This window comes from Vulpes lagopus, chromosome 7 (assembly GCF_018345385.1).
Source record: "Vulpes lagopus strain Blue_001 chromosome 7, ASM1834538v1, whole genome shotgun sequence".
Classification (NCBI taxonomy): domain Eukaryota; kingdom Metazoa; phylum Chordata; class Mammalia; order Carnivora; family Canidae; genus Vulpes; species Vulpes lagopus.
In genome coordinates this window covers 58,191,499-58,218,755 of record NC_054830.1, presented here as the reverse complement: position 1 = coordinate 58,218,755, position 27,257 = coordinate 58,191,499, and the positions used below count along the sequence as shown (strand labels likewise).

Below are 27,257 nucleotides of genomic sequence, written 5' to 3'. Positions count from 1 at the left end.
ACAGAATTAAATATATTCCCCCCAGTTGTTACCAGTCATCAGTGTTCTCTCTGCATTTCCGTACAGATATGCACACCTTTACAGAGAGTGCTTATTTCCCAAAACAGAGATTAGATCACACCTGTGCATTTTTCAGCAACTTGCATTGTTTCTTTCTTAACTCAATCTCTACATTTCACATAGTATTCCATAGTCTTAGATCTTTCCATATAAGTATATACAGAGCTACTTCATTCTGGCACAGAATCCTGAATTATACCTATACTGTAACTTAATCCTACTTATGAGCCATTGCTTTAGTAAAAGGCATTTTGATTGTTTTCAGTTTATATTCTTAACAATAATCAACGCTAAATTTTTTTCTGTGCAAATAGTTTTTTCTTCTGCTGAATTACTCCCTTGGAATATAGGCTCTGATTACTGGTTCAAGGATTTCATGGTTGATAAATATGCCAAACTGCTTTCTTAAAGGATCACACCAACAACCTAACAGTACCCCTTCATCATAATTGATTGTGCTGTTGTTTAATTTGTGAGTAAAACGATCTTACTGGTTTAGTCTATTATGAGGAAATTAAATTTTTTCTATTCCCCTTCAGACGTTTTACTGGGGGAAAAAGGTGCTAAATTTTGTCAAGTCCCCTTTTGCTACTCCTGAAGTAATCGCATGCTTTCTCCTACGTCAGACTCATTGGCAATCTACTGTACACGCTGGATTTCCTGATGCAACAGCGCTTTCACTCGCGCGCCGATCCTCAATTCTGGGCGATCATTCTTTCCGTCGTCCATCCTTCCCACGAGGTGGATTCCACCAGGCACAAAGGCCCGGAACAGTCCCCTCGGCGGCGTCCGCCTCCACCCAGACAGCACAGACTTCCCAGGGAGGGCTCGGCTCCCCCGTGCCCCTGCCCGCTGCAGACCCCGGGCAGCCGCACTCCCGGGCGAGCCTGCCCCAGCCCCAGCCCCAGCCCCAGCCCCAGGGCCGTCCGAGTTCAAGGCCCCCGGCCAGACCCCCGGCAGGCGCCCGCTGGGTTTCTGAGGTGATGGGACGCGGAGCCGCCTTAGGGACAAACAGGCCAGGGCCCCCGAGGAGGTCGCGGCGGTCCGCCCTCGGGACGGCCCTCCCGCGCCCGTGACATTTGTGCCCACCCCCGCCAGACTCACTGACCGTGTCTCGAAGACGTCCGGCAGGAGCTCACGAGCACAGCGCCAAAGGCCAGCAGGATCCGACGCCCCGCGCCTCCGGCGCGAGAACAATAACCGGACAGGAAGTGCCTCGAGCCGGGCTTCCGGCTTCTCCAGTCTCCAGGCCGGCCTCTCTAGGAATCTCGGAGGTGCTGTCTTCTCGGTGGATGTCCAAAATCGCCGCAGACCAGCGATGGGAGCCAAGGGCTTTGGAAGGTGCAGGTGCACTGTGGCCCCGAGCTTCAGGGAAGGGGGCATCCCCTGGCTCGGCAGTACTTAGGCAAGGCGCGTATGCAGGAACCTGAAGCCAGAAAGCATTTGTCTGTAGAAAGCCCTGATAATTTTGCCCCAAACGTTTTATTTTGAAAATACAAAAAAAAAAAAAAAAAAGGATAAAGGAAAAAGAAAGAAAAGAAAATTCAAACGGTACAGAATGGTACCATTAATACCTGTTTCCTCCACCTGGACTCAACACTCGGCTACATTTGCCATCTTTCTATATATACTAAAATATTTTTGAAAATTGTAAACATCAAAACACTTCATGCGAAATACTTCAAATGCATCCTTTAATAAATATTCTCCAAACGCTATACCACCATTACATATCGGTAAGAAAATGAACAATTCCATAATACCATCTAATATCCGACGATATCAAATCTCCCCAACTGTCCTAAAACGTATTTCATAATTTTGTTCTTCCAAATCAGTTTCACACAGTGCATTTGGTTATGGCTTTTTTAGGGTCATATTTTACCTTTTATTTCGAATTTAACAATTCACAGGAAGTTGGAAAGGTAATAATCCTGCCTCCAGTTTCCCTCAACAGGTACAACCTACATAATTATCGCTTAATATAAAAATCAGGAAATTGATACTGGTATAATATTTGTGTAGACTTCCACTCACACCTACTTCTACCTTTCTCACGTATTTGTGTGACCACTACCACAATCAAGATACACAACTGTTCAACATCACAAAGACCTTGATAAGTGCTACCCTCCCTCTCCCACCTGTCCCCGCCCACCACCCCCAAGCTCTGGCAACCACTAACCTTTCATCTCTATATAGTTTTGTCATTTTAGAGTATTATATAGATAGAATCATACATAATACCTTTCAAGATTCATAATACCTTCAAGATTTTTAATCAGCATAATTTTCTTGAAATTCTACTTTTCATTGGAGCAACGGGTCATTCGTTTTATTGCACAGTAATAAGTATTCATGGTATAGATAAAAAACTATTTTGGCCACTTGTTGAGGCTATTTGGGTTCCTTACAGACACTTGTAAGTGCTATAAACAGTCACATACAGGAGTACAAATACTGGGTCATAACATAGGTGCGTGTTTGGTTTTGTAAGAAACTGCCAAACTTTTTCTCCAGAGTGGCTGTACCATTTAACAGTTCCAGCAACATATAAGATCCAGTTTCTCTGCACCCTTGCCAAGATTTATTTATTTTTTTTTAAGCTACTCTGATAGATGTGCTGTGATTTTAAACCCTAAGGGTTAGTGACGGTAAACATCTTGTCATTTGTTTATTTGCTATCTATATTTCAGTGAAAGTCTTTACATGTCTTTCGCTCATTTTCTACTTGAATCTTATTGTTGAGTTTTGAGATATATAGTCTAGATACAAATCTTGCTGGATATATGATTTACAAGTATTTTCCCCAAGTCTGTAATCACTTTTAAGGGTTTTTTGGTTTTGTTTTGTTTTTGCAGAGCAAGTTATTTTCATTGTGATAAGGTTCAATTTATCATTTTTCCTTTTATGGAGGCTGCTTTTGATATATAAGTTTAAGAGTTCTTGCTTAGGCCTAGCTCTTGACTATGTATGTATATATTTATGTATATTTGCCTATGGATATTCCAGTTGCACCAGCAGCATTTTTTGAAAAGGCTATCCCTCTTTTACTGAATTGCTCTTGTATCTTTGCCATAAACCAATTGAGCACTTGTGTGAGTCTATTTCTGGCTCTTAGTGTCTTATGGCTCTTTAATATTTTTTAAGAACAACCTTCCTCATTCACTTTTTATACCTTTCATTCTGGAAACTTTAATACATATACAAAAGCAGAGATGAATACAATGAACTCCCAATATTCATCCACTATCAACAATTACCACCCTTCCCTTTTTCATATTTTTTAAGAATCTAGTGCAGTTTTCTTATACAATATCCCATGTTCTAAACTTGTTTCTCATGGTGTCAATTTATCTTGTTCCTCTGCCTCCTGTATCTCCTGTAAACTGGCAATTAGGTCTACAAAGCTTGAAAAAATTCAGGTTACACTTTTGGCTTATTGCATCATATGAGGCACATAACGTAGGCTGTCTCAGTCTTAGTGATGTTATAGTTTAACTGGTTAAGAGGTGAATGCCAGCCTCTCCACTGTTAAAGTACATCTTTCCCTTTGTAATTACATAATCTGTAGTGATTCTCCTATAGCACAGATATAAAGCATCTCCATATTCATTACCTCATAACAACTTTGTAAGGTATTCTCCCTCCTGTTGTACAGATGAGAAAATCAAGGCTCCAAGAAATGAAGGCATCTGTCCAAGCAAAGTAGCAGAAGCTGACTTACACCCAAGTCTTAAGATTTTAAATCTTGGGCCTTTCCAATTTTCACTCTTGTGTGTACCTTTCAGTCTAATGAGGAACCAGCCCTCAAGGAACTCTGGGGTTGAATTAGTAACATTTATCTACACATCAGTTCACCACTACTATTAGAAACACAATCCTGATACTAAGGCATTTATGATCCAGCTGCAGAATAGGGAGTTTTGAGAATTACAATATAAAATAAGCAACACAATAATATAGGATGAATGAAGTATCAAATGTACAAAAAGCACAGACTGAATGAATGATTGGTTCAGAGGAATGGGCCTGATCACAGAGGTGGATTCTGAATTGATTAAATCAGAGCTTTAAGACCTTGGTTCCGGGTGAAACTTAGGTAGTAAGTTGAGTACTGGAGAAGAATGTTATTTCTTGAGTACCAAGCTTTCGTATGTAATGGTGAAATGTCGATTAGAACTTTTCAGTAATAGTAGCAGAGATCAACAGCTCGGGATGGGATTAAGGACTTTTTTCCCCCTATGAACAAGGAAAGCAACATAGGACTGTCCTTCCATTTTGATATTCTAGATCTGCTAGGTTTCAAATATTCAGGTTGAAAAATAGTTTTCTTTGGCATCAGTGTTAACAGCTGGACATAATATTGTTTTTCCATAATAAGCCAGCATTTTACCATCAAAACAAACTATGTATATTATTATCTACTAATACCATAAAAATTCTGAAAGCTATATTTAATAGTCTTAGACTATTAAATCCAAAGTTAGCTATCCACCATTCTTTCTCTTACTATAAAAAAGGAGTATTTATGAGGTTCCCAGAACCCTAATATTGACATACTGAACAAACATTACATCATGTTCTAGATTCTGACCATATCTTTCACCCAACTTTATTGACAACTAAATTATTTCACAAAATATGTTCACAAATGTCCTTTCACTTAATCCTCAAACCCTTTGAGGTAGGCATTATGTCTACATTTGACTGACAGAGAAACGGAGGCCTTGAGCTGACTTAACAACACATGGCTAGTAAGAGAAAGAGCTAGGCCCTAAACCTAGGTCTTCTAACTCCCAATTTAGTAGTCTTAAGTTGTCCACAAACAGCAGACTCTTGCCCCCTCAACTCCTGTCTGACATGTCTCAATCATATGGTCAATAGAGACTTTTTATAGTAGTGACACTATTTTTAAAAGGTATAATATACACATTTTCAGAAACAATGTCCATTTTTAATACAAAGATATTTTGCTATCATTTACATCTACATCATTACATCTCATAAGTTTCTTCAGTCTTCAATTGCTCTAAGGTCCCTTTCCAGAGTCATAATAAATGGTTTGGAATATAGTATTCTTTACCTAGAATTTGCTTTATGTTTTTGTAGTCTTGAAAGTCTAGATTAACTTTCACATGCAAGTCATTTGTCTACAAAAGGGTCAATCATGAATTTTTTTCCTTGCAAGGACCAAATATACCGTTTGTCTAACAGTTAGATAGGCAGAGATTCTATCTCATTTTACAAATGACATTAGATTTTCTGAATCTGTCTTGGACTCAGTGGCATTTTGGAGCCAAGAGAATTCCTCCACACTATGGACTTCCTGTTGAAGATGAAGGTTTGAAATCTGAGAGAATTCTTTTTCAGACTCTTCACATTCACAGAGTTTTCCATCTGTATGAGTTTTCTGATGTACAGTAAGGTTTTTTCTCTGCCTAAAAACTTTACTACAATCATTACACCCATATGGTTTTTCCCCTGTATGGATCCTCTGGTGGCCAACTAAATTCCTCTTAGAAGTAAAAGATTTTCTACACTTCTCACACTCATATGGTTTTTCCCCAGTGTGCATCCTCTGATGCACAACCAGGTTTTTATTCTGACTGAAGTCTTTACCACACTCATTACATTTATAAGGCTTTTCTCCAGTGTGGATTCTTTGATGTACCATAAGATTTCTACTAGAGGTAAGAACTTTTCTACATATATGACATTCATAGGTTTTTTCCCCACTGTGAATTCTTTGATGTTCAATAAGGTTTCTGTTGTAAGTAAAGCCTTTCCCACACTCATTACATGCATAGGGCTTTTCACCAGTGTGGATTCTTTGATGGGCTATAAGGTTTGAACGGTAACTGAAGACTTTCCCACAGTCACTGCATTTGTAAGATTTTTCCCTTGTGTGAATCCTCTGATGTCCAATGAGGCTCTTCTTCAAAATGAAGCATTTACCACATTCATTACACTCATAGGGTTTCTCACCACTGTGGATTCTCTTATGTTCAATGAGGTTTCTGTTAGAACTGAAAGCTCTTCCACACTCACTGCATTCAAAGGGCTTTTCTCCAGTGTGGATTCTCCGATGTACAAGCAGGCTTGAATTATAACTAAAAGCCTTCCCACAATCCTCACATTTGTAGGATTTCTCCTGTGTATGTAGTTTCTGATGAACCATGAAACTTTTGCTCATGATGAAAGTTTTCCCACACTCTCGACATTCATATGGCTTTTCCCCATTGTGTAGTCTCTCGTGGTCAATGAGGTTTCTGTTAGAACCAAAGACCTTACCACAGTCTTTACATTCATAGAGATTCTCTCCAGTATGGAACCTCTGATGTAAAATGAGGCTTTTTTTTAGAATGAAAACTTTCCCACATTCATTACATTCGTAAGGTTTCTCTCCATTGTGGAGTCTCTGGTGGTCAAAAAGGTAAGCACTCTGAGTGAAGGCTTTCCCACATTCACTACATTTATACGGCTTCTCTCTGCTATGCATCCTCTTATGGTCAATGAGATTTGACTTTGAATTGAAAATCTTCCCACATTTTTTACAACCAAAAGTCTTCTTTTCTGTGTGTACTCTCTGGTGTAAGAGGAGGCTTTTGCTTCGAATGAAAACTTTTCCACATTCTTTACATTTGTATGGGTTCTCTGCACTGTGGAGCCGCTGATGGTCAACAAGGTAAGTGGTCTGAGCAAAGGTTTTTCCACACTCCTCACATTTATAGGGTTTTTCCCCAGAGTGGATTCTCTGGTGCAGAATGAGGCTCTTCTTCAGAATGAAAGCTTTCTGACACTTGTTACATTTATAAGGTTCTTCCCCTTTGTGGAGCCTCTGATGGTCAATGAGGTAAGCATTCTGAGAGAAAACTTTCCCACACTCATTACATTTATAAGGTCTCTCCCCAGAATGGCGCCTTAGATGTATAATAAGGCCCGAGTGCCTATAGAAGCCCTTTCCACACTCCTTGCATTTATAAGGCTTCTCCCCAGTGTGAATTCTCTGATGGTTCAGAAGATAAGCACTTTGAGAAAAGGCTTTCCCACATTCATTACATTTATAAGGTTTCTCCCCAGAATGGTTTCGTAAATGCATTAAAAGGCTTGAGCGCTGAATGAAGCCTTTTCCACATTCCTTACATTTATGAGGTTTCTCACCAGTGTGGATTCGCCGATGGTTTATAAGATGGGAGATTTTATTGAAATGTTTATAACATATATCACATTTATAAAACTTCTTTCCTTCAGTAGCTATTAAACTTTCAGAAAGAGCTGAACCTAAAGTCAAGCTTTCTCCAAATTCCTTCCACTTCTGTCCTCGTTTTTCTGGTAGAGTCCTTTTCTTCTTATCTCGTTCACAGAGAGGAACATTCTTCAGAGTATCTCTTTCCCCTGTTTTAGTTCCCCAATAACTTGCCAAAACTTGCCATTCACATGCTTCCTCAAAATCAAGGGTCTGGGGGACACTTCCTTGAAGTCTTTTGAATGTTCCTTTCTGAGAATCAGCTCTTTGAGAAATGGTTGGCTTTGGTGTCACCTCCTCATTCTCAGTCATGGTCTCCCATTCTGGTAAAAGGAATTAAAAATGCAAATGTTACCATGTAACTGTGTCAGTGAGAATAAGATCTTCATATGACTTTAAAATATTCAAATGAATGGCATTTATATGAATACAAAAAGAAGACACTTTTCATTAAATCAAAGTACAAAGCAGAATACTACACTGACAAGGTTGTAAATATATTAACAGAGAACTCACTTAGACACTTCTAAGCTCTTTGTCTTCAAGAAATAAAAGATGTAAAAACGTAAATGATGTTGAGTAAACAGATGCAAGGAAGAACCAGAGAAGGAACGTATGATCATGTGTAGGTGGTTCAGACATGAGGCTCAGGATGTTGGACAGAATAGAGAATCACTGGGCTTATAAAGAACTCTTTATCTTCTTCATGCTAGGAAGATGGGAACTCTAATGGAGAGAAAATATACCTAAGGACCCTAAAATAATCTTTTATTTTTGAAGAGTCAAGTGCATAAACATTTAATTACTTGAAAGCAAGTAACCTATAGGGGAAAAAAATCTATGAAAAAGCAACTTAATGTTTAGAATTCATCGGTAACTACGACTATTCCTTTTAAAGGTGAGAAATGGAAAACATCAAGACTGACTTAGATTCAGTTAAATATAAAAAATGAAGAGGGATGCCTAGGTGGCTCAGCTGTTTACGTATCTGATTCTTTATTCATTTCTTAAAATTTTATTTATTTATTCATGAGAGACAGAGAGAGAGAGACACAGGCAGAGGGAGAAGCAGGCTCCCTGCAGGGAGCCCGATGTGCGACTCGATCCCGGGATCACGCCCTGAGCCAAAGGTAGATGCTCAAGTGCTGAGCTACCCAGGTGTCCCAAGTATCGGATTCTTGATTTCAGCCCAGGTCAGGATCTCAGGGTTGTGAGACTAAGCCCCATGTTGGGCTCTGCACTCCGCATGGAGTCTGCTTGTCTCTCTCCCTCCATTTGTTCTCTAAAATAAATAAATAAAATTTAAAATATATATATATAAGAAGAAATACAGAATGAAAAAAATCAGATTTCTTAAAAAAATGAACATATCTATAAAATGATGTGGCTGCACTAGTAAATTGCTAGTCCCTTTCTACTCCAACATTCTCAAATATTGTAAAATGTGAAATTGCTATTTTTTAAAATATTTTTTATTTTTATTTTTTTAAATTTATTTTTTATTGGTGTTCAATTTACCAACATACAGAATAACACCCAGTGCTCATCCTGTCAAGTGCCCCCCTCAGGGCCCATTACCCATTCACCCCCACCCACCACCATCCTCCCCCTCTACCACCCCTAGTTCGTTTCCCAGAGTTAGGAGTCTTTATGTTCTGTCTCCCTTTCTGATATTTCCCACACATTTCTTCACCCTTCCCTGCTATTCCCTTTCACTATTATTTATATTCCCCAAATGAATGAGAACATACAATGTTTGTCCTTCTCCGATTGACTTACTTCACTCAGCATAATACCTACCAGTTCCATCCACGTCGAAGCAAATGGTGGGTATTTGTCGTTTCTAATGGCTGAGTAATATTCCATTGTATACATAGACCACATCTTCTTTATCCATTCATCTTTCAATGGACACCGAGGCTCCTTCCACAGTTTGGCTATTGTGGACATTGCTGCTAGAAACATCGGGGTGCAGGTGTCCCGGCGTTTCACTGCATCTGTATCTTTGGGGTAAATCCCCAACAGTGTAATTGCTGGGTCTTAGGGCAGGTCTATTTTTAACTCTTTGAGGAACCTCCACACAGTTTTCCAGAGTGGCTGCACCAGTTCACATTCCCACCAACAGTGTAAGAGGGTTCCCTTTTCTCTGCATCCTCTCCAACATTTGTGGTTTCCTGCCTTGTTAATGTTCCCCATTCTCACTGGCGTGAGGTGGTATCTCATTGTGGTTTTGATTTGTACTTCCCTGATGGCAAGTGATGCAGAGCATTTTCTCATGTGTGTGTTGGCCATGTCTATGTCTTCCTCTGCGAGATTTCTGTTCATGTCTTTTGCCCGTTTCATGATTGGATTGTTTGTTTCTTTGGTGTTGAGTTTAATAAGTTCTTTATAGATCTTGGAGACTAGCCCTTCATCTGATACGTCATTTGCAAATATCTTCTCACATTCTGTAGGTTGTCTTTTAGATTTGTTGACTGTATCCTTTGCTGTGCAAAGCTTCTTATCTTGATGAGGTCCCAATAGTTCATTTTTGCTTTTGTTTCTTTTGCCTTCATGGATGTATCTTGCAAGAAGTTACTGTGGCCGAGTTCAAAAAGGGTGTTGCCTGTGTTCTCCTCTAGGATTTGGATGGAATCTTGTCTCACATTTAGATCTTTCATCCATTTTCAGTTTATCTTTGTGTATGGTGCAAGGGAGTGGTCTAGTTTCATTCTTCTGCATGTGGATGTCCAATTTTCCCAGCACCATCTTTTGAAGAGACTGTCTTTCTTCCAGTGGATAGTCTTTCCTCCTTTATCGAATATTAGTTGACCATAAAGTTCAGGGTCCACTTCTGGGTTCTCTATTCTGTTCCATTGATCTATGTGTCTGTTTTTGTGCCAGTACCACACTGTGTTGATGACCACAGCTTTGTAGTACAACCTGAAATCTGTCATTGTGATGCCTCCAGCTATGGTTTTCTTTTTTAAAATTCCCCTGGCTATTCGGGGGTCTTTTCCATCAAAATCCTAGAGGAGAACACAGGCAACACCCTTTTTGAACTCGGCCACAGTAACTTCTTGCAAGATACACCCACGAAGGCAAAAGAAACAAAAGCAAAAATGAACTATTGGGACTTCATCAAGATAGGAAGCTTTTGCACAGCAAAGGATACAGTCAACAAATCTAAAAGACAACCTACAGCCTGGGAGAAGATATTTGCAAATGACGTATCAGATGAAGGGCTAGTCTCCAAGATCTATAAAGAACTTGTTAAACTCAACACCAAAGAAACAAACAATCCAATCATGAAACGGGCAAAAGACATGAACAGAAATCTCGCAGAGGAACACATAGACATGGCCAACACGCACATGAGAAAATGCTCTGCATCACTTGCCATCAGGGAAATACAAATCAAAACCACAATGAGATACCACCTCACGCCAGTGAGAATGGGGAACATTAACAAGGCAGGAAACCACAAATGTTGGAGAGGATGCGGAGAAAAGGGAACCCTCTTACACTGTTGGTGGGAATGTGAACTGGTGCAGCCACTCTGGAAAACTGTGTGGAGGTTCCTCAAAGAGTTAAAAATAGACCTGCCCTAAGACCCAGCAATTACACTGTTGGGGATTTACCCCAAAGATACAGATGCAATGAAACGCCGGGACACCTGCACCCCGATGTTTCTAGCAGCAATGTCCACAATAGCCAAACTGTGGAAGGAGCCTCGGTGTCCATCGAAAGATGAATGGATAGAGAAGATGTGGTCTATGTATACAATGGAATATTACTCAGCCATTAGAAACGACAAATACCCACCATTTGCTTCGACGTGGATGGAACTGGTAGGTATTATGCTGAGTGAAGTAAGTCAATCGGAGAAGGACAAACATTGTATGTTCTCATTCATTTGGGGAATATAAGGGAAGGGAGAAGAAATGTGTGGGAAATATCAGAAAGGGAGACAGAACATAAAGACTCCTAACTCTGGGAAACGAACTAGGGGTGGTGGAGGGGAGGAGGGCGGGGGGTGGGGGGAATGGGTGACGGGCACTGAGGGGGGCACTTGACAGGATGAGCACTGGCTGTTATTCTATATGTTGGTAAATTGAACACCAATGAAAAATAAATTTATTATTAAAAAAAAAACTGCTAGAATTAAGTAAGTAGAGCAAGGATGCAGGACAGAAGATCAACGAACAAAAAATAGTGGCATTTATACACAATAGCACTAAACAATCCTAAAAGTAAATTAAGAAATAACAGCATAAAAAAAGAATAAAAGACTTAGGAATAAATGTTAAAAAGAAGTACAAAACTTATACTCTGAAAACTATGAAACATTTTGAATGAATTTAAAGACTAAATAAAAGAAAACGTATCCCATGTTCATGGACTGGAAGATTTAAAAATTGTTAATATGGCAATGATCCCCACATGAATCTACAAATTCAGCGCAATCCCTATCATAATTTCACTGGCTTCTTCACAGAAATTGACAATCTAATCCTAAAATTGAGATGGAAACTCAACAAGGCTAGAATAGTTAAAACATACTGAAAAAGAAGAACACAATTGAAGGGCTCACCTTTCCTGATTTTATTTTATTTCATTTTTTAAAAAGATTTTAATTTATTTATTCATGAAGACATGGAAAGGGAGAGGCAGAGACACAGGCAGAGGGAGAAGCAGGCTCCATGCAGGGAACCCAATGTGGGACTCGATCCCGGATCCCTGGATCACGCCTTGAGCCAAAAGCAGACACTCAACTGCTGAGCCACCCAGGTCTAACCCTTCCTGATTTTAAAATGTACTTCAAAGCAACAGCAATAACACAGGGTGAAAAAAAAATGACAGGGTGCCACTGACATTAAGGATAGACATATAATCAAAGGAACAGAATTTAGAGTCCAGAAATAAGCCTTCACATTTATGGTTAATTGATTTTCAAAAGGGTATCAAAACAATTCAATGGGGGGAAAAATGGTGCTGAGATAGTGGAATGGTGCTGAGACATAGAAAGAATGAAGGTCAATCTTTACTTACACCACATACAAAAATGAATCAAGATGGATCAAAATACTTAACCTGAGAACTGAAACTATAAAACTCTTAGAAGAAAACAGACATAAATCTCCATGACCTTGAATTAGGCAATAGTTTCTTAAAATAAGTCAATCAGAGAAAGACACTTATATAGTATTTCACTCATATGCAGAATATAAAACAGTGCAGAGGATCATAAGGGAAGGGAAAGAAAACTAAATGGGAAGAAATCAGAGAGAGAAATCATGAGACACCCTTAACTTTGGGAAACAAACTGAGGATTACTGAAGGGGAGGTAGGCGGGGGCTGGGGTCACTGGGTGATGAGCACTAGGTATTATACACAACTGATAAATTATTAATACTTTTGAAACAGATTGAATTGAAATTCAAAAAATACATAAGGCAAAAAATGATATATATTAGTGATATTCTCTTCTTAAAATGAGTTACAAAAATATATATAACATCATATATGTAAAAAATATACATAATTATATGTACATCCACACACAAAAAATGAATTTTCAAAGGCCTAAAAATGTCAAGGGAAAGTGAAATGAGACATATCTTCCTATAATATTTTATATTTCACAGAGAATGTAATCATGTGTTAATTGTGTAATTAATAACTAAAAAAGAAGCTTGTAAATAAATCTTACTTTTCTATAAAAAAGAAATTAATCAAAATTAGTAAGTTTTGTGGTTAAAGGATTTCACTGAGAGAGTGAAAAGACACGCAGAATGGGAGAAAATACATGAAAGTCTCATATTTGTATCTAAAATACATCAAACCCCACAACTCAACAATAAAAAGACAACCCAATTAAAATATAGGCAAAGAATCTGAAAAAACATTTCTTCAAAGATATACAGTCAATAAGCACATGAAAAGTTGCATAACATCTTCAGCCATCAGGGAAATGCAAATGAAAACCACAATGATATCTTCTTAGACCCACTAGGATGGCTATAAAGAGTATTAATAAATGCTGGGAAAGACCTAGAGAAACTGGACAGTACTTGGGTGCCTCAGTCCGTTAAGCATCTGCCTTTGGATCAGGTCATGATCCTGGAGTCCCAGGTTCAAGCACCACATCTGACTGAGTGGGAAGTCTGCTTCTCCCTCTGATCCTCCTCCTCCTTTCTTGTGCTCTCTTTCTCTCAAATAAATATTTAAAAAAGAAAGAGCTGGAGAAATTGGAACCCTTATACATACACTACTGGTGAGAGTGCAAAATAATGCAGCAACTTTGGAACAGTCTGTCAATTCCTTATATGATTAAACAAAGAGTTACCCAGTGTTTTATACGGATGGATGTTCCCGTTATTTGTCCTACATAACCAGTCATCTAGACCTGAGTATAGGCAGGCAGGCTAATGAGTGTTGTGAGATTCATGCTGTGTGAATAACCTTGGGAGCCTTGTTACTTAATATATATTATCTGACATCTAGGTCAGAACTGGCCCTTCTGGATTCCAAAAGTTATAAATCTTATTTCATATTCCCTCCTGCTCTAGGGAGGCTGGCCCCCAGGAATGTAACCTGGGAGGGGACACAGACACACAGCCCAGGCTCCTTGAAAATATAAAAAGATGGTAACATAGAAATGCAGCTTACTCCAAACTGCACATAAGCAAAAAAAAAAAATGTCTAACATAAAACTCCATGGGATGCCTGGGTGATTCAGCAGTTGAGCACCTGTCTTCGGCTCAGAGTGTGATCCTTGAGTCCAGGATGAAGTCCTACATCGGACTCCCCCGAGGAGCCTGCTTCTCCCTCTGCTTATGTTTCTGCCTCTCTCTCTCAATGTGAGTCTCTCATGAATAAATAAATAAAATCATTAAAAAAATAATAATAACATCAAATCCCATCATTTGCCCTTTAACTATGGCCCTTATGGGGATGGTCAGTTGGAAGTTTGACCTGAAGGGAGGATGCTCTGCCCAAGCCTCTCAATATGGAAGCCATGCTGTCTCCATGGGGCTTCCCAAGCTAATGAGGTTGTATGTTTTAAGTACCCAATGGGATGTAATTCTGTCTTGTTTTCATTTACTGCTTATTATTGCTCTCCTTTCCTTTTCTGTTTCAATAATAATAATAATAATAATAATAATAATAATAATAATAATAAAGTTTTATTTCCTTTTAGAAACCAAAGCACAACTGTCGTGAATCTTTTCACAGAAGACCCAGCTACTCCACTCCTTGGTATATATCCAAGAGAAATGAAACCATAAAACCACAGAAAAACTTCTGTACAATTATTCACAGCAGCGTTATTTCTATAGCTCAAAGGTGGATACAACATTTTTAAATGTCCATCAATTGATGAATCAATAGAATGTGATATATACACACAAGAAAGTATTCAGCATTAAAAGGAAAAAAGTATTAATACATGCTACAACATGGATGAATCTTGACAACATTGTGCTAAGTAAAAACAGTCACAAAAGACCACAGACTGTATGATTTCATTTATGTAAAATGTCCATAGAATATACAGATCTAGAGAGATAGCAGATTAGTGGTTGCCTAGGGCTGGGTTGGAGGTGTAGCTGGGTGAAATGAATATGATTGCTATACAGTACAAGGCTTCTTTTTGGGGGAGATGAACTATTCTAAAATTAATCATAGTGATAGTCACAGAGCTCTGTGTATACACTAACAAACCACTACACTGTAACCTTTAAATGGGTGATTTATAAAGTACATGAATTAAATCTCAATAAAATTGTTATTAAAATAGAAAGTCAGCCCTCTGTAAATCTTTCCCTTAGTCACCCACCACTGCCCCCAATCTCCCAATCCTTCTACCATCCCAAGCTCCTATGCGTTCCCACAGTTGTGTACCATGTATTATATATAGCATTTGTCACACTGTATTGTAACGATTAGTATAAATGTCTACCACTCCAACTTGAATGTTGAAGGCAGGAACTAAGATTAACTTATGGGAAGTACTCAATATTTCTCGAATTTCCTTCAAATTCTATTCCAATCTCTTAAATAAAGATATATAAATCTTTTACACACTGAAACAATGTGTGCAAGCCAGCTGAGAATTCTGCTTTTCTCCAAATAGTTTATCAATGCATGGAAATGGAGAATAGAGAATTGTCATATTTGATAGTGTCATAGTATACTCCAGGTCAAACACCATAGTTTGCTTAGTACTTTATCTTGGGGAATTTAGTCGGCCCCAACTTTTAACCATTATAAATATTTTTCTGGTACTATCCCTAGACATATTATTTACTTCCCTCTTTCTGAAACATTTACTTAAGGTGTCCTCCTCAAATGAAAACCACTAGGTCAAAGGGCATAAGCACCTAGGTACCAACTTACTAAAGTCCCAACAACACTGCAGTTGAAGCATATCTTATTTATTAAAGTTGATTCAAACTTTTGTTTCCTTAAACAGCTAGACTAAATAAGCAATTCCATTTTCTTCTTTTCCTTTTTTTTTTCCTTTGGTTCAACTCTTAGACCCATCTAGACTTTATTCTGGCTTACAGCATGAGTTATATGGATACATGATGAGGGTTTATCATAAAATTCACTAATTTATTCATCAAACCTACTTCTAAATTCTTAGAAAAGATGGATTACTGAGTAAATAGCATTACAACTACTAAAAGCCACTTGGGTTAAAAAATAAACTAACTGGATTTGTATGTCATTCTATATATGAAAATAAATTTTAGATGGACTAAAGCTTAAATGTAAAACTGAAACAATGAAAATATCTGAAAAAAATACAAGTGATTAAAAATAATAATAATCTTGGGCAGCCTGGGTGGCTCAGCGGTTTAGTGCTGCCTTCAGCCGAGGGCATGATCCTGGAGACCTGGGATCAAGTCCCACGTCAGGCTCCCTGCATGGAGCCTGCTTCTCCCTCTGCCTATGTCTCTGCTTTTCTCTCTCTCTCTCTCTCTCTGTCTCTCATGAGTAAATAAATAAAATCTTTAAAATAATAATAATTATTATTTTACTAGGGTGCCTCAGTGGCTCAGTCAGTTAAGCATCTGACTCTAGATTTTGGCTTGGTAATGATCCCAGGGTCATGGGATCAAGCCCCGTATCAGGCTCTGTGCTCACTGTGGAGTCTGCTTGAGATCCTCTCTCTTGGGACGCCTGGGTGACTCAGTGGTCAAGCACCTGCCTTCGGCATAGAGCGTGATCCTGGGGTCCTGGGATCGAGTCCCGCATCAGGCTCCCTGCATGGAGCCTGCTTCTCCCTCTGCCTGTGTCTCTGCCTCTCTTGCTGTGTCTCTCGTGAATAAACAAAATCTTTAAAAACAATAAAAAATAAAAAGAGATTCTCTCTCTCTGCCCCTCCCCCCGCCGCTTGGACACTCTCCTGCTAAATAAAATCTTAACAATAAATTAATAATTAAAAATAATTTTACTGAAAAGAAGACCACAAAAGACCATAAAGTAAAATACTGCTAAGTTTAATACTACATAAAAAATTTCCTAAGGCTTAAAAATAACAATTCATAAATAACATTGAAATGCAAACAATTGGGAAAAACATATGCAATACTTGACAAAGGCTTGGCAGCTCTCATAAATAAAATTAATATGCAGAAAGGATATGAGTACGAGTGAAATGACCAATAAACGTGAAAAGATTCTGACCACACTAATAATCAATGAAATGAAAAACAAATAATAGTGTTTCATCTACCTAGCAGAGATTTAAAACACTAACCAAATCATAAGCATATATAAGGGAAATGGGCTCCCTTTTGCTCTCTTTATGGGAAAGTAAGTTAGTTGGTACATCACTGGGAGAAAGCAGTTTGGTAACGTGTTAAAATATAAAATCTGCAGAATGTTTGGCCCATTATCAGCACATCTGAGATAGTAAGAGATATATTCTCATTAAGTATAAAAATATACAATATAAATTACTGTAGGCGATAAAATAATAAGGTTGCAACATACCAAAACATAATATTTTCATATATGTGCACCCTAGTCAATTAGAAAACTTCAGAAAATACTCCAATTCATGAGACACCTGGGTGGCTCAGCAGTTAAACATCTGCCTTCGGCTCAGAGCATGATCCTGGAGTTCTGGGGATTGAGTCCCACATCGGGCTCCCTGCAGGAAGCCTGCTTCTCCCTCTGCCCGTATCTCTGCCCACCCCCTACCCTGTGTCTCTTGTGAATAAATAAAATCTTAAAAAAAAAAAAAAAGAAAATATTCCAATTCCAAAGATTCAACATAACCTGAAATATGCAAATTCCAGATGAAGACAATTTAAAAATAGGCCTGAAATATAAAAATAGCGCAGAACAAATGGAAAGGCATGTAATGTTCTTGAATAGAAATTCAGTATCATAAAGCTGTCAACGTAAAGCATGATAGACAATGGAATACTATATAGTTACATAAACTGATGCTATGAATCTGTATTTCAGTTCAAATCAGATCAGTGCATTAGTTGATTCCTTAATTTTTAATGTATATTTGTCCAAACAAAATCTTACCTTTTTCTTCAAAGTCTAATAACACAAAGATACCTCCTTTAATGGCCTTTCCTAATGTCAGGAATGCTACTGGTTGCTTTGTCCTCTTCATTTCCATCTCAAAAGGTTTATCACGTTCTTATACTAATTATGTTACTCTGCCTTACTTATTCTTTCTATCCTCATCAACCAAACCATGATAAGCTACTTAGGGGCAGACTCACATAATTTCCACAGCTGTCACCAGATGAGAGATGTTTTCATGTTTGCTGCAAGCAAAAATGGCTACTAAATATTTTTAAATGTTCTTACTTTATTACTAGTCATAAAAATCTACCAGAAAATAAAGATATTACAACTTAAAAAAAAATCATATCAGCAGCAATTTAAAACAATAGGACTACACAGTACCAATAAAGACAGAAGAAAAGGAGTGTTCTTATGTACCTCTCCATGAGGACAGAGATCACCAAAGAAAGCAATTTGGCAGTATGACAGAAGAACCTTCTTAAAACAATTCAAACACTTAGGCCTAGTAACTCTGCTTCTAATAAAAATAATGAGAAATAAAGACTTTAGGTACAGAGAAAGATGATTATTACAGAAATTATCTAGAATAAGGAAATGGCTGAATTACGGCACAATTATGTAGCCAACAAAAAGAAACTCATACAGGAAAAACTTGTGTGGGTTTAAGTTATATTTTCTTCTAATATTCTATGTTTTCCAAAACAAGTATATACTAATTTCATAGTCAGAAAACAAAGGCTGGGAAAGGGGCAAGATGGCGGAGGAGTAGGGTCTCCAGGTCACCCGTCCTCAGCAAATCACCTAGAAAACCATCCAATCATCCTGAAAACCTACGAATTCGGCCTGAGATTTAAAGAGAGACCAGCTGGAATGCTACAGTGAGAAGAGTTCGCGCTTCTATCAAGGTAGGAAGACGGGGAAAAAGAAATAAAGAAACAAAAGGCCTCCAAGGGGGAGGGGCCCCGCGAGGAGCCGGGCTGAGGCCGGGGCGAGTGTCCCCAGGACAGGAGAGCCCCGTCCCGGAGGAGCAGGAGCTGCACCAACCTTCCCCGCGGAAAGGGGCTCCCCGGGAATTGGAGCAGGATCCCCAGAAAGGCGGGGATGCCCTCGGGCTCCCTGGGACAGTAACAGAGGAACTGCGCCCCGGAGAGTGCGCCGAGCTCCCTAAGGGCTGCAGCGCTCGGCGGGACCCGGAGCAGCTCGGAGGGGCTCGGGCGGCGGCTCCGCGGAGGGGGCTGCGCGGCTCCGGGAACAGCTCAGCGGCGGCGGCTCGGGCGGAGGAAGAAGCTCCGCGCGGAGGGGGCTGCGCGGCTCCGGGAACAGCTCGGAGGGGCTCGGGCGGCGGCTCCGCGGAGGGGGCTGCACGGCTCCGGGAACAGCTCAGCGGCGGCGGCTCGCGCGGAGGAAGAAGCTCCGCGCGGAGGGGGCTGCGCGGCTCCGGGAACAGCTCGGAGGGGCTCGGGCGGCGGCTCCGCGGAGGGGGCTGCACCGCCGGGAGCGCGAATCCAACAGCGCAGGCCCCGGAGCACAGGGCGCCGGGACACAGCCCAGGATCCGGCCTCCCCCGGGACAGGCAGAGGCCGGGAGGGCCCAGGACAGCAAGGACGCTCCTGCCTGGAACTGAGCAGATCAGCGGCCCCGCCCCGGAGCCCCCAGGCCCTGCAGACGGAGAGCCCCGGAGCTACTGCGGGAGCTGACTCCAGGGTCCCAGAGCTGGCCCCGCCACTGTGGCTTCCTCCCGGGGGCTCACGGGGTGAACAACCCCCACTGAGCCCTGCACCAGGCAGGGGCAGAGCATCTCCCCCAAGTGCTAACACCTGAGAATCAGCACAGCAGGCCCCTCCCCCAGAACACCAGCGAGACGGACCAGTTCCAGAGGAAGTCAAGGGACTTAAACTACACAGAATCGGAAGATACTCCCCCGTGGTTTTTTTTGTTTTTGTTTTTGTTTTTTTTTGGTTTTTTTTGTGCTTTTTTTTTTTTCTCTCTTTCTTCTTGATTTCTGATTGCTTCCCCAACCCCCCCTTTTTTTCTTTTTTCTCCTTTCTTTCTTTTTCTTTTTCTTCTCTTTTTCCCCTATTTTTTTCTTCTTTCTCTTTTTTCTTTTTCTCTTTTTTTCCTTCTCTCTCTTTTTCTCCTTTTCCCAATACAACTTGTTTTTGGCCACTCTGCACTGAGCAAAATGACTAGAAGGAAAACCTTACCTCAAAAAAAAGAATCAGAAACAGCCCACTCTCCCACAGAGTTACAAAATATGGATTACAATTCAATGTCAGAAAGCCAATTCAGAAGCACTATTTTACAGCTACTGGTGGCTCTAGAAAAAACCATAAAGGACTCAAGAGACTTCATGACTGCAGAATTTAGATCCAATCAGGCAGAAATTAAAAATCAATTAAATGAGATGCAATCCAAGCTAGAAGTCCTAACGACGAGGCTTGACGAGGTGGAAGAACGAGTGAGTGACATAGAAGACAAGTTGATGGCAAAGAGGGAAACTGAGGAAAAAAGAGACAGGCAATTAAAAGACCATGAGGATAGATTAAGGGAAATAAATGATAGCCTGAGGAAGAAAAACCTACGTTTAATTGGGGTTCCTGAGGGCGCGGAAAGGGACAGAGGGCCAGAATATGTATTTGAACAAATCCTAGCTGAAAACTTTCCGAATCTGGGAAGGGAAACAGGCATTCAGATCCAGGAAATAGAGAGATCCCCCCCTAAAATCAACAAAAACCGTTCAACACCTCGACATTTAATAGTGAAGCTTGCAAATTCCAAAGATAAGGAGAAGATCCTTAAAGCAGCAAGAGAAAAAAAGTCCCTGACTTTTATGGGGAGGAATATTAGGGTAACAGCAGACCTCTCCACAGAGACCTGGCAGGCCAGAAAGGGCTGGCAGGATATATTCAGGGTCCTAAATGAAAAGAACATGCAACCAAGAATACTTTACCCAGCAAGGCTTTCATTCAAAATGGAAGGAGAGATAAAGAGCTTCCAAGACAGGCAGGAACTGAAAGAATATGTGACCTCCAAACCAGCTCTGCAAGAAATTTTAAGGGGGACTCTTAAAATTCCCCTTTAAGAAGAAGTTCAGTGGAACAATCCACAAAAACAAGGACTGAATAGATATGATGACACTAAACTCATATCTATCAATAGTAACTCTGAATGTGAACGGGCTTAATGACCCCATCAAAAGGCGCAGGGTTTCAGACTGGATAAAAAAGCAGGACCCATCTATTTGCTGTCTACAAGAGACTCATTTTAGACAGAAGGACACCTACAACCTGAAAATAAAAGGTTGGAGAACCATTTACCATTCAAATGGTCCTCAAAAGAAAGCAGGGGTTGCCATCCTTATATCAGATAAATTAAAATTTACCCCGAAGACTATAGTGAGAGATGAAGAGGGACACTATCTCATACTCAAAGGATCTATCCAACAAGAGGACTTAACACTCCTCAATATATATGCCCCGAATGTGGGAGCTGCCAAATATTTAAACCAATTAATAACCAAACTCAAGAAATACCTTGATAATAATACACTTATACTTGGTGACTTCAATCTAGCTCTTTCTACCCTGGATAGGTCTTCTAAGCACAACATCTCCAAAGAAACGAGAGCTTTAAATGATACACTGGACCAGATGGATTTCACAGATATCTACAGAACTTTACATCCAAACTCAACTGAATACACATTCTTCTCAAGTGCACATGGAACTTTCTCCAGAATAGACCACATACTGGGTCACAAATCGGGTCTGAACCGATACCAAAAGATCGGGATAGTCCCCTGTATATTGTCAGACCATAATGCCTTGAAATTAGAACTTAATCACAACAAGAAATATGGAAGGACCACAAACACGTGGAGGTTAAGGACCATCCTGCTAAAAGATGAAAAGGTCAACCAGGAAATTAAGGAAGAATTAAAAAGATTCATGGAAACTAATGAAAATGAAGATACAACCGTTCAAAATCTTTGGGATGCAGCAAAAGCAGTCCTGAGGGGGAAATACATCGCAATACAAGCATACATTCAAAAACTGGAAAGATCTCAAATTCAAAAGCTCACCTTACACATAAAGGAACTAGAGAAAAAGCAACAAATAGACCCCACCCCCAGCAGAAGAAGAGAGTTAATTAAAATTCGAGCAGAACTCAATGATATCGAGACCAAAAGAACTGTGGAACAGATCAACAGAACCAGGAGTTGGTTCTTTGAAAGAATTAATAAGATAGATAAACCATTAGCCAACCTTATTAAAAAGAAGAGAGAGAAGACTCAAATTAATAAAATCATGAATGAGAAAGGGGACATCACTACCAACACCAAGGAAATACAAACGATTTTAAAAACATATTATGAACAGCTGTACGCCAATAAATTAGGAAATCTAGAAGAAATGGACGCATTCCTGGAAAGCCACAAACTACCAAAACTGGAGCAGGAAGAAATAGAAAACCTGAACAGGCCAATAACCAGGGAGGAAATTGAAGCAGTCATCAAAAACCTCCCAAGACACAAGAGTCCAGGGCCAGATGGCTTCCCAGGGGAATTCTATCAAACGTTTAAAGAAGAAATCATACCTATTCTACTAAAGCTGTTTGGAAAGATAGAAAGAGATGGAGTACTTCCAAATTCGTTCTATGAGGCCAGCATCACCTTAATTCCGAAACCAGACAAAGACCCCACCAAAAAGGAGAATTACAGACCAATATCCCTGATGAACATGGATGCAAAAATTCTCAACAAGATACTAGCCAATAGGATCCAACAACACATTAAGAAAATTATTCACCATGACCAAGTAGGATTTATCCCTGGGACACAAGGCTGGTTCAACACTCGTAAAACCATCAATGTGATTCATCATATCAGCAAGAGAAAAACCAAGAACCATATGATACTCTCATTAGATGCAGAGAAAGCATTTGACAAAATACAGCATCCATTCCTGATCAAAACCCTTCAGAGTGTTGGGATAGAGGGAACTTTCCTCGACATCTTAAAAGCCATCTACGAAAAGCCCACAGCAAATATCATTCTCAATGGGGAAGCACTGGGAGCCTTTCCCCTAAGATCAGGAACAAGACAGGGATGTCCACTCTCACCACTGCTGTTCAACATAGTTCTGGAAGTCCTCGCCTCAGCAATCAGACAACAAAAAGACATTAAAGGCATTCAAATTGGCAAAGAAGAAGTCAAACTCTCCCTCTTCGCCGATGACATGATACTCTACATAGAAAACCCAAAAGCCTCCACCCCCAGATTGCTAGAACTCATACAGCAATTTGGTAGCGTGGCAGGATACAAAATCAATGCCCAGAAATCAATGGCATTTCTATACACTAACAATGAGACTGAAGAAAGAGAAATTAAGGAGTCAATCCCATTTACAATTGCACCCAAAAGCATAAGATACCTAGGAATAAACCTAACCAAAGAGGTAAAAGATCTATACCCTAAAAACTATAGAACACTTCTGAAAGAAATTGAGGAAGACACAAAGAGATGGAAAAATATTCCATGCTCATGGATTGGCAGAATTAATATTGTAAAAATGTCAATGTTACCCAGGGCAATTTATACGTTTAATGCAATCCCTATCAAAATACCATGGACTTTCTTCAGAGAGTTAGAACAAATTATTTTAAGATTTGTGTGGAATCAGAAAAGACCCCGAATAGCCAGGGGAATTTTAAAAAAGAAAACCTTAGCTGGGGGCATCACAATGCCAGATTTCAGGTTGTATTACAAAGCTGTGGTCATCAAGACAGTGTGGTACTGGCACAAAAACAGACACATAGATCAATGGAACAGAATAGAGAACTCAGAAGTGGACCCTGAAATGTACGGTCATCTAATATTCGATAAAGGAGGAAAGACTATCCATTGGAAGAAAGACAGTCTCTTCAATAAATGGTGCTGGGAAAATTGGACATCCACATGCAGAAGAATGAAACTGGACCACTCTCTTTCACCATACACAAAGATAAACTCAAAATGGATGAGAGATCTAAATGTGAGACAAGATTCCATCAAAATCCTAGAGGAGAACACAGGCAACACCCTTTTTGAACTTGGCCACAGTAACTTCTTGCAAGATACATCCACGAAGGCAAAAGAAACAAAAGCAAAAATGAACTATTGGGACTTCATCAAGATAAGAAGCTTTTGCACAGCAAAGGATACAGTCAACAAAACTAAAAGACAACCTACAGAATGGGAGAAGATATTTGCAAATGACATATCAGATAAAGGGCTAGTTTCCAAAATCTATAAAGAACTTATTAAACTCAACCCCAAAGAAACAAACAATCCAATCATGAAATGGGCAAAAGACATGAAGAGAAATCTCACAGAGGAAGACATGGACATGGCCAACATGCACATGAGAAAATGCTCTGCATCACTTGCCATCAGGGAAATACAAATCAAAACCACAATGAGATACCACCTCACACCAGTGAGAATGGGGAAAATTAACAAGGCAGGAAACAACAAATGTTGGAGAGGATGCGGAGAAAAGGGAACCCTCTTACACTGTTGGTGGGAATGTGAACTGGTGCAGCCACTCTGGAAAACTGTGTGGAGGTTCCTCAAAGAGTTAAAAATAGACCTGCCCTACGACCCAGCAATTGCACTGTTGGGGATTTACCCCAAAGATTCAGATGCAATGAAACGTCGGGACACCTGCACCCCGATGTTTCTATCAGCAATGGCCACAATAGCCAAACTGTGGAAGGAGCCTCGGTGTCCATCGAAAGATGAATGGATAAAGAAGATGTGGTTTATGTATACAATGGAATATTACTCAGCCATTAGAAACGACAAATACCCACCATTTGCTTCAACGTGGATGGAACTGGAGGGTATTATGCTGAGTGAAATAAGTCAATCGGAGAAGGACGAACAGTGTATGTTCTCATTCATTTGGGGAATATGAATAATAGTGAAAGGGAATATAAAGGAAGGGAAAAGAAATGTTGGGAAATATCAGGAAGGGAGACAGAACATAAAGACTCCTAACTCGGGGAAACGAACTAGGGGTGGTGGAAGGGGAGGAGGGCGGGTGTTGGAGGGGAATGGGTGACGGGCACTGAGGTGGACACTTGACGGGATGAGCACTGGGTGTTTTTCTGTATGTTGGTAAATTAAACACCAATAAAAGTTAAATAAAAAAAAAAAAAAAAAGAAAAGAAAACAAAGGCTGATGAATTAAAGGTAAGAATTGATGGGAAGAAAGAGTCCTTACCTAGGGAGGTCACATTTCCATAATTCTCCAACATCACATCCCAGTACAAGGCCCTCTGAATCGGGCCCAGACACTCCCATTCCTCTGAAGTGAAGCATACGGACACCTCCTCAAACATCACCAACTCCTGAAATAATAGGTATGTGTGAGATTATCTATGTCCAGGAGCTCCCCTAGCAAAAAGTTCCTTTCACACTCCTGGCAAAAGGACACATTATGAGGCCATGAAGTGAGCAAGGGCTATCAAGGAGACATAAGGAAACCCCACATAAAGTCTACCTTCCAATTGCATGGACTGTGATAGAGACAGGAACTAACTGGGCCCCAAACACTAGGATGACAGAGGACACCTAAGCCACAGTCTGGTAGTACAGGGAGGGCCTTAGGAATGAAAGAGAATGCAAATCTTACCTGGGGCTGGGCTGTTAGCAGCATGAGGGCCATTAACTGATTTCTTGGGTTCTCTTCCTGGGAAAGGGCAGAAGCTTCAGGGGCAGGAGAATCTGAGGAAGGAGAAAAAGCTGCATGTGAAATTACTGCTATTCCTGACCACTACTCCAAGTGTTGTTTCTTCTACAAACAGGGAATTCAGAAAGACCCAGAACTTCCAGAACTAGACAATGGTGGCCATAAAATGACTTACAAACGTTTTTCTGAGTGACCCCCAAGTATAGTACTGGAATAAGAGAAGATGAGCAGTAAGAATGGATAAAAGGTCACAGGAATCCAGGAAAGGACAGACAGGGGAACAACAGAAAGAATTTGGTACCATAAGGGTTTCATATACAAGACAGGAGGAGAGGAAGAAACTAACTGTGAGTAGGAGGATGAGCCATAATAAAGATCCTGACAAAGTCCAAAGCCAGGATCGCTAAGTACCATGTTGAGCATCCTGGAGACTGAACACGAGTGAGTCAGTAAAAGGATTCTGGCAAATTTCAGTTGTTATATGGCTGCCAGTGGGTACATGAAGAACTGCAGTTCCTGAAGTGCTCATCCCCTCCTGAAGAATGTCCCGGTCCTGAACAAGAACTGGAACCTGGGAATAAGCAAAACAAAATAAATAAGCTGACTCTTCTTGTACTTACAGAAAATAGACTCACCTGACAACTATGGCCCTCTTTCTGCCCACAATCAAGAACTGTGAGATAAGAGACCCACCTCAAGTATGGAACATCAAAACAGCAATAAAGCTTTGCCTTGACAACAATGGAGCTGGCCCTGTAGCCCATTCATGGCACTGGTGGCCTTTCCCACTGAAACTGAACAAAATGATGGAAACAGAAGCCAGACCTGGGTGTGGGCTAAGGAGGGAAAGGGAAATTACAGTAATAATTAAGAGTATGGATTTTAGCCTCAGACCTGGTTTTAGATCAGACTTGGATTCAATATACTCTTCTACTTATCTGCCCCTTTATTATCCCTTCCTGCTTCAACAGAAGGAATACCAGAGTCTAGACACATGTTTGCTACTAGCTAAATGTCAGACATAAGGCAATCCAGCCTTCATTTATCTATCTCTCAAATAAGGATGGATTAGTGCTTTGTGAGGAACTATATAGCTCTAAAATTCTTCATTTTGAGGATGCCTGGGGGGCTCAGCAGCTGAGCATCTGCTGTCAGCTCAGGTCGTGATCCTGGGGTCCTGGGATTGAGTTCCACATCGGGCTTCCTGCAGGAAGCCTGCTTCTCCCTCTGCCTGTGTCTCTGCCTCTCTCTCTGAGTATCTCATGAATAAATAAAATCTCTTATAAATAAATAAAATTCATTTTTATGATTAAAATAAACAAGCTCATCCTTGGTGCCTCTCCTAAGTTTGTTTCAGACTTCTTATATATAACGTTTTTAGTGGACTACAAACTGACAGAAAGAGATCTCATACACACACTGAGAAATATATTAAGATCCCAATTTAATGGTCAAGGATATAAAATCTTTCTAAAAGTAAGTATCTCAACCCAATCCCTTGGCCCACAGAATCCCTAATAGGGGCACACATGAGGAGGTCCTGCCAGATTTAGAGAGCTTTAGTCCTGTTTTCTCACTGCCTTTTATAATCAAGGTTTACCTCATCATTCCTAACAGACTTATACAAATAATACATATGCTCCTGTTTAGGGGAACACTTAGAAACATTA

At 40.1% G+C, this 27,257-nt stretch overlaps 1 protein-coding gene across 5 annotated transcripts in view; it reads right to left on the bottom strand.

The window, feature by feature from the left end:
* Positions 1 to 27,257, bottom strand: part of LOC121496031 (zinc finger protein 197) — a 72,643-nt gene that overhangs the window by 19,493 nt on the left and 25,893 nt on the right. For 3 of the 5 annotated variants that reach the window (XR_005989099.1, XR_005989100.1, XM_041764215.1), the window contains exon 1: positions 1,169 to 5,303. Coding sequence is in view for 2 of the 5 variants with exons in the window: in XM_041764213.1 (XP_041620147.1) it covers positions 5,300 to 7,632; positions 25,120 to 25,246; positions 25,531 to 25,622; positions 25,999 to 26,158 (2,712 nt within the window). In the remaining 3 variants the exon portion in view is untranslated. Of the gene's footprint in view, positions 1 to 1,168; positions 7,633 to 25,119; positions 25,247 to 25,530; positions 25,623 to 25,998; positions 26,159 to 27,257 lie in introns of those variants that run through there. The other 2 variants (XM_041764216.1, XM_041764213.1) reach the window with 2 other exon arrangements.